At 47.5% G+C, this 8,349-nt stretch overlaps 1 protein-coding gene across 1 annotated transcript; it reads right to left on the bottom strand.

Moving 5' to 3' along the window:
* Positions 1 to 3,757: 3,757 nt before the first annotated feature.
* LOC126536693 (uncharacterized) lies at positions 3,758 to 8,019 on the bottom strand. The gene is made up of 2 exons (XM_050183717.2): positions 6,463 to 8,019; positions 3,758 to 5,376 (listed from the first exon to the last, which is right to left on the bottom strand). Exons 1-2 carry the CDS (start codon positions 7,795 to 7,797, stop codon positions 5,287 to 5,289), a joined length of 1,425 nt encoding a protein of 474 aa, XP_050039674.1. The 5' UTR covers positions 7,798 to 8,019; the 3' UTR covers positions 3,758 to 5,286.
* Between the last annotated feature and the right edge of the window lie 330 nt (positions 8,020 to 8,349).

Genomic DNA, 8,349 nt, shown 5'->3' on the forward strand with positions numbered 1-8,349 from the left:
GAGCTGAACCTCGTGCTCATAAATGCTCTTGAGCGAACGAGGAAGATGCGAGCACATTTTCTGAAATTGGTCGGCTTCCTCTCACTATGCTTACTAACGTGGCAAAGCCATACTTCAAGGGGTATTTTTCCCAACATCGGGATTCGTATTTTGTGCAGGAGCATAGGCGGAATATTTTCATTTTTCCGGGGGGGAGGGGGTGAGGAGTGTGCCCCTGTCCTATATGCCGATGACAGTCGATATATATATATATATATATATATATATATATATATATATATATATATATATATATCTACAAGACCTCATAGTAGGAGACAGTTCAATTCCATAGCCTGAGCCCTCTCGCACCACCAGGAATCTGGCGTCTCTCGGTGGTGTAATCTTCCTTCGGGGTAATTGTCTTATACTTCGCTATCACTATTACTGCTTCGCCTTTCGGGAGAAACTGCAGGTTTTCTTTCTTTCTTTCTTCCTTTCTTTCTTCCTTTCTTTCTTTCTTTTTTTTCTTTATTTTTTACAGTGAGTCCGAGTATAGGCACTGTTGTCCATGACTGCTATTGATTCTGATTTCGAGTGAATCTGGCTTGGTCTCTATTCGGGTATCGAGTGAAATTATACAGGGTGTCCCAACTATCATGCACCACGATTTTAAAAAAGAGCAATTGCGTTACTTGAAGAAATACTAGTGCAAGTTATTTCCAGTACAGTGGAGTAGCCGCCAGTAATTGTTTCTTTGCTGAGATGTAATTAAGTAATCGTGAATAGTTATCCCGAGAAGTACTCTCCTAATCATCAAAGTATCAAAGAGGTATTTGTAGGCACAGCCAAGGGTCATCTAACTGCGGGGTTTTCAGCGACGTAATAATCACGTACTAATTTTTGCCGACTGCTGAATAAACCTCCCGAATAAGAAAAGCAAATCCTGGCCGTCCGGCGTGCCCGCGACCGGGCCGGTGGGCTAGAGCTGCCGATCCCGACGTGGGACTAGCCGGGTGCGCGACGAGTTCGCGTCCTCACCGGACCTGCAATAAAGTTTATTCACTCACTCACTCATACCACGTGACTGCGCTCCCACCCGAATCACAAAGCAGCGCCCCCAAATAAGCTGATTGAAAACAACTGCTTTGCCTGTGGTACAGAAGGAGCACCAACATCAGGTTTCGCAGCTATTCCTTCCTCTCATTTCTACGTGACACTTATTATTCGTCTCTCAGGGCCGACTGATCACATTGATAACAAAAGCGCCTTGATAACGCGTCCGAAGCGCCGCTCTGACCACGCACGAAACGCGAAAAGCAATGAAATAGGCATAGAATGTTTCAAAATCCCGGCTCTGCTCGCACCGCATCGATAGTGTGCGCACGAAGTTATATTTCGCTCCACAAACTTGCTTCGGACCAAAGCCAAAGTAAAGTGACGGTATTATTTTTTATGAGAGTGTATGCGTGCTGCAAAAACAGGTTCGTAGCAAAAAATAAAAACGAAATAAACAGACCGGGAAGTGACCCACGGGTAGAGAAGCGCAAAATCGGTGCGTCCAAGAAAGTGAATTTAGGTAGCATTTCTAAATGTACCGAATTGACTATCTGCGAAAAAAAAATATAGAGAAACATCAGAATTCAGTATGCCCTTATTATCCATGAATTCGTAAGCGCCGTTGAACACCAGCTGCTGCCTAGAGGACGTGTTCGAATACGTATCCTTCTGGAGCTACGCATTACTGAGTCCGCATTATCACATCTTCAGTGGCTTTCTTGACATGACCGATGCTGGAATTATACGGCAGACATCCGTTGTCCTTGCCTTGAGCTCACCCGACATCGTCGTCTCGATCATGTAAACACGATCTTTCACATAACCCCAAAGAAAGAAACAGACTGGAGAGAGGTCAGGTAACCTTGCCGGCCAATTCACTGGCCCGTGCTTTCCAATCTATTGCGCATGAAAAGTCGCATCCAGCCAGATTCGTGCTTGAATGCTGCTGTGTACTGGTTCTCCATCTTGCTGACACCACAAAAGTGGACGACGTGACAGCGGGACTTCGCTGAGAAACTCATCCACCACTACTTCAAGGATGTGTGCATGGTCGAAGAAGATGGGACCAATTGTAGCACCGGCGTAAGTTCCGCACCGCACATTGAACTACACTAGTACTATAGTGCAGAGTGCGCTTTACCCAGTGTGGATGGAGTCACTCCAATAGTGTGCATTATGCAAATTTACCTGCACGTTTCTGCAAAAATTGGCTCCATCTGTCCACGTGATGATGCTGAAAGCGTTCGGTGTCTCATCGGCGTTTGTGCGGACCCAATTCGAGAAATCTAGACAATTCTGCAGGTCCCTGTATTCCAAGCAGTGGTGCAAGTTAAGGTGGTACGGGTGAAAGGCTGAATCATTTAGAATGCTCCAAACTGATGACTTGAAAACTGGCACTTGGGCGGCCACGTCCCACACGCTAGCATGAGGGTTTGAAGCCATAAATGCTAGAACAGGCTAGGACTCAAAGATGGAGTCCTCCGCCGATGTTTATGGGAGCTGCCGGTTCGTCTCAGGCTTTCGTAATTTCTGATGATAGTTGATGCGTTTAATCTACCCCCACATTTCCATAACTGATATATATTTGCGGCCTTCCTCTTGTTGCCATTTGCAGCTCCCAAGGCAAGGATCATGTTTTCCTTCTGCTCATTAGAGAAAGACATGGCGACTGGGACGAAACAAAACGAACCTTTAAGCTTTTGCACTGACGTAGCCAATTCGCTTTTGTGGTGATAGGTTTGTGGCAAAGAAAAAAAAAAAAGCCGTCCGTGCACTTTATCTGCGCTAAGATAACAGCTATCACAGCCTGTTTCCTACACCAGAAGCGACGTGTTACATCGGCCGGGGCGCTGCAGATAAGGCACTATACCTCGATCACGATGTTTTTCTTTATTTCCTTTATTTCGTTCTGGATAACTCGGAGGGAGCCTGTTCGAGGACGTTGCCTTATGATGCGGGTGGGAGCGCAGTCCCATGGTATTTTTCATGTTTTGCGGGGTTTACTTATCAGTCGGGGAAAACTTAGTACTAAATTAGTATGTCGCTGAAGATATCGCATTTAGATGTCCCTTGGCTATGCCTACAAATGCCTCATTGACACTTTGATAATTGGGATAGTGCGTCTCGAGTTAGATAAATAACTACAATTACCTAATTAAATCTCAGCAATTAAAAAAATTACTGGCAGCTACTTCACTGTAGCGGAAACAATATGCGCTATGGTTTTGCCGAGTAACGCAATTCCTCTTTTTTGAAATATGGGCGCGCGATAGTTAATGAGGACACCCTTTATATATTTATGACCTCTGCGTGCAAGTGACGATGTTTCCATCCCTAATAAGTGTTGTAAATTATTAGAAGAGTTCTTATTTTTTTGCGTGAGTCGTTAGCATAGCTTAATGGAAAGAGAAGGAATACCGAGACACATATCATTCACGTGCATTATACACGCCGTTGATAAAAGACTCTGCCGAAAGGGTCACTGAAGTCAGCAGGTTTTTTTCAGAGTCAAACAAGCACGCAAAGCAATTTGAAGCGAGGTGAACTAACAGCAACATAATCATTCTCTATAGCATAGGCTATCCATAACTTTCGAAATAATTGTTAATTGACTACCTCCTTCTCTTTCCAAAATATAATAAAGTTTGACCTGAGTATATATGTAAATATATTGTGTATGTGTATCGTGCGCCTCTGAGCAAGTCGACACACACAGTGGTTGAGCATCGAAAAACTGGCTGTCTTTATTGTGGTTGCTTTTATATCTTCGTGTGCGAGGGTGCCGCATGCGCAGTAGTGGTTAGGGGAAAGAAGAATGCGCGGCTATCAGCTCGTCTGCTTCCGTGGTGGCCAAGTATGATACATCTCCTTTCCCTTAACGAGGAAAAAAAAGGACTTTATGACCACAAGGCACGAAAAAAAAAAATCTAGGAGACTTGACGGAAATTCGCTTCGTATTGCAGCCGTTGAGGCTTGTTGCGCTGACGGGTCGACCTGCGGGGCTCTGCTTCTGATGTCTCCACTTTGGGGAAGACCTGTATGTTGGCTTGCGGATGACCAGTTAACCCGGGTGCACTTTGGCCTTGTTCTGGAGGCTCCTGTCTCGTTTTGTAAGCTACTATTTTCAGCGTTGCAGTCGTCATCTTCGTCTACCCTGCGGTATTTTTCCCGCGTTTGCAGCAGGTGTTGTCTGTTCCTCCTTAGAAGCCTTCCATCCTCCGTCTCCACGATGTGGGACCGGGGAGCCGCTTCTTGAAGCACTCTTGCCTTATGTGACCAGTTGTCATCCAGTATGCGTACCGTGTCTCCTTGCTGCAAAGCGTGCAGCGTTTTGCCCGTGGCCCGCTGTTGATGCTTGACTATTGGGCATCCCAGCTCAGTGCTGTATTCCGGAACGTTGGTGCGCAGGCGCCGTCCCTGTAACAGTTGGGCAGGTGAATGGCCATCCTCTAGTACAGACACACGATAAGACAAGAGTCCTAACCAAAAATCGTCGCAAGATTCAGTGGTCTTTTTCATAATGCGCTTAACTATCTGTACTCCCTTTTCAGCAAGTCCATTTGATCTCGGAAATCGCGGGCTTGATGTAATGTGCTCAAAGTCATATCGATTTGCGAAGTCTGCAAACTCTTTGGATGCAAATTGAGGCCCATTATCTGTAAGTACTTGCACAGGGATCCCGTAGCGCGCGAATATCGCGGATGTTTTTTGTCCCACCTCATGGGCCGTCATTGTAGATAACTTTTCCACTTCAGGAAAATTTGAGTGCGCATCGAACACTACTAGATGCTCCTCCCCGGCGAAATGGAATATGTCGATGCCTACTCTGTACCACGGCATACTAGGTGTCGGGCGCAAAATAAGGGGCTCGGACTGCTGCTTGTACGCATATTTTTGGCATGCGTTGCACGAACGAATCATTGATTCAATGCTGCTGTCTAGTCCAGGCCAAAAAATAAGAGCGCGCGCTCTTGCCTTGCACTTATTCATACCCAGATGACCTGCGTGTACCTTTGTTAGCATTTCGCTCCTCATGGACTTGGGTATGACAATTTTGCATCCTTTCAGTAGTATCCCGTCAATGACAGATAGCTCAGCCGTAAACGGACGTAATTCCCCTTGAACCGTTGTTCCACGCGACAGTTGATGCATTACAGCACTCAGATAGGGATCCGATAGTGTCTCGTCCTGAAGGCGACGTTTTGTCGATGGGGTTACCATGCACGAGACTAGACGAACTGCATGGACCTAGATGTCCTCCATTGCTTCCGGGTTTGGTGAAAGGGAGGGCGCACGGGAGAGCATGTCAGCCAGGAGCAGGTCCTTTCCAGGAACGAACTGCAAGTCATAATTGTATTTTAGAAGGCGAACAAAGAAACGCTGTAGCCGGGGTGGCATTTCTCCGATGTATTTTTTTGCGATGGCCAACAACGGTCGGTGGTCCGTCTCTATGAGGATCTTGCGGCCATAAGTAAACTGGTGAAATTTTTCGCAGGCGAACACTATGCCAAGCGTTTCTTTCTCGATTTGCGAATATCGCGTTTCGCTATCAGTTAGCGTTCGCGAGGCGTACATCACTGGGCGCCATTCATTCTCGTGTTTTTGCAATAGCGACGCGCCAATGCCGATGGCTGACGCGTCTGCCGAGATCTTTGTTTCTTTAGTTTCATCAAAAAACGCCAGGAGCGGTGGCGATGTTAATGCCTCGCATACGTCTTGCCACTCGCGCCGATGGGCGGTAGTCCACTCAAAAACCGTATCGTCCTTGACGAGGCTTCGCAGCAACGCCGTTTTATCGCTTAAGCTGGGTACATACTTTCTGAAATAGTTGACGACACCCATCATTCTTCTCACGGCATTTTTGTCTTCCGGCGCGGGCATGGCTCGGATGCCTTCAATCAACTCGGGGCTTGGGCGCACGCCGCCTTCATTGATTATATCACCTAGAAATGTTATCTCCTTCATACCAAACGCACATTTTTCAGGATTAAACGTGAGCCCTGCTTTTTCTGCCTTTTCTAGCGCGGCGCGCAAACGTTGGTCATGCTGGGTTTTGTCAGCACCCCAAATTAGGACGTCGACGTAAACGCGTACTCCTGGGATACTTTCAAAGATCTCAGTCAATGTCTTTTGAAAGACCTCACTGGCAGATGAAATGCCGAACGGTAGCCTTAGGAACCGATAGCGCCCGAAGGGAGTGGCGAACGTGCAGATGCGCGATGTTGCTTCATCAAGGGGTATCTGATGAAAACCAGAGTTGGCATCCAGTCGCGAAAAAAATCGAGCACCTGAAAGCTCACTTTCTATATCTTCGCGGGTAGGCATCGGGTAGTGCTCACGTAATATATTTTTGTTTACTTCTCTAGGGTCCATGCATACTCTGAGAGCGCCGTTCTTTTTTTCTACCACAACCAGAGGACTTACCCATTCAGTGGGTTCTTCTACTTTGACGATGATGGACGCCTTCTCCATGCGTGCCAGCTCGTCACGCAATGGTTGCTTCAGTGCCAAAGGTACTTTCCGAGCAAGTTGTACGACTGGAACCGCGTCTGGTCGCAGAACCATTTTGTACGTTCTTTGTACGCAGCCCGTTCCATGAAAAAGATGTGCAAATTCTGTTTCTGGCCCTGCTTTTCCACTTCGCCTGACTGAGTCGACGTTTGCTGGGACAATGCCGAACTCGATGCATGTGCTCAAGCCAATGATCGCTTGGCGTCCTTTCTTGACGATAAAGAAGGCAGTATCTCTCGTGGTACCGTTCATCTCTAGTGCTTTAGTGGCGACACCGAGATGCTTGATCTCGGAGCCGTTGTAGGCAGTCAGCACTGCTGCGCTCTTGCGCAACGTGTTCACTTTCGAGATGCGCTGAAAAATGCTAAGCGGAATCAAGTTGGCTTGGGAACCAGTATCGACTTTCAGTTCTATCTCGTGACCAGAGACCTTGCCACGCACTGTCCAGTCTTTCCCTGGTTTTGTGCTTATGCCACAGATGCTGACGTCAAGGACATCAAAGCTGTCTTCACGATCTTCCTGAATGCCGTGAACTTGCGGGTTCTTGCAGCACGATGTAAAGTGATTCTGCTTTTTACATGCGTAGCAAGTTTTTCCGTATGCTGGACATTGCCGTGGCGCGTGCGCTCGACCACAGTGCTTGCACCGGCCTTTTTGTTCTTTGCCGCGTTCATATCGGCGAGTGGAGTCTACTTGCACGCGCTCGTTGGCCCATGCAGCATTTTGTTGTGCCGCCGCTTCAGCTGCTTTGCATATGTTCTCGGCTTTTTGTAGAGTCAAGGTTTTGTCCCGCAACATTTTCTCTCGGACAGTCTTGTTATTAGTCCCGAATACAATCTGGTCCCTAATCAAAGACTCTTCAAGGGTCCCGAAATTACAAAGTTTGGCTTGCGTCCTCAGGTCACGTACAAACCGCTCGAATCGCTCTCCTTCATCTTGGACTCGCATACGGAACAAATGGCGTTCGTAAACCTCGTTTCCTTGCTCAATAAAGTATGCGTCAAACTTCCGCACTAGTGTCTCGTAGTCATCCTTGAGCTCACCTTCGGCGAATGTGAAGTTGTTATAGACCTCAAGCGCTTCGTCACCCGCGGCGCTCAGGAGGATGGCCGCCTTGACCGCTTCTGTCTTGGGATGGTCTGTCGAGGTAGCCGTCAGGAATAGGTCCAGTCTTTGCTTGAAGAGTTCCCAGTTCCTTCTGACATTGCCGGTCAACTGTAGTGGGCAGGGCAGTTTTAAGGCATCCATGGCTTGCTTCCTGCCGCGCGGCTGCGGGCACTTCTGACACCATGTATCGTGCGCCTCTGAGCAAGTCGACACACACAGTGGTTGAGCATCGAAAAACTGGCTGTCTCTTTATTGTGGTTGCTTTTATATCTTCGTGTGCGAGGGTGCCGCATGCGCAGTAGTGGTTAGGGGAAAGAAGGATGCGCGGCTATCAGCTCGTCTGCTTCCGTGGTGGCCAAGTATGATACAGTATGTGCATGGCGTTTAGAGTGGAAATTGAAAACAATGTTGAAGTGAGAAAATACGGATGAGGCAGTCGGCCGCTGGTGCTTCTAATGCGCTTGTCCTCCCATCGTCAGGATTTGCAGAAATAAAGTTAGGGTGTGAATTAAAAGCCGTGCACATTTGCGCCAACAATGATGCAGTAAGCTATTAGCCACAATAAAAATTTTAGTCAAAAGATAGCGCCAGCTCAAAAGAAACCTCAAATGATATTGGCAACAAAATTGGTAATGGCACTTTAGTGGGGGGGAGGGAAACTTCGGAGAGGGTTCGGGCCCCGGAGCCCCCCCC

This window comes from Dermacentor andersoni, chromosome 4 (genome assembly GCF_023375885.2).
Source record: "Dermacentor andersoni chromosome 4, qqDerAnde1_hic_scaffold, whole genome shotgun sequence".
Taxonomy (NCBI): domain Eukaryota; kingdom Metazoa; phylum Arthropoda; class Arachnida; order Ixodida; family Ixodidae; genus Dermacentor; species Dermacentor andersoni.

Excerpts from the sequence above, each read along its gene's own strand:
- LOC126536693 (XM_050183717.2), bottom strand. The coding sequence starts at position 7,797 with ATGGATGCCTTAAAACTGCCCTGCCCACTACAGTTGACCGGCAATGTC. Across the intron at positions 5,377-6,462 it reads TAGAAGAACCCACTGAATGG|TTCGTTCCTGGAAAGGACCT; the intron begins GTAAGTCCTCTG and ends TATGACTTGCAG.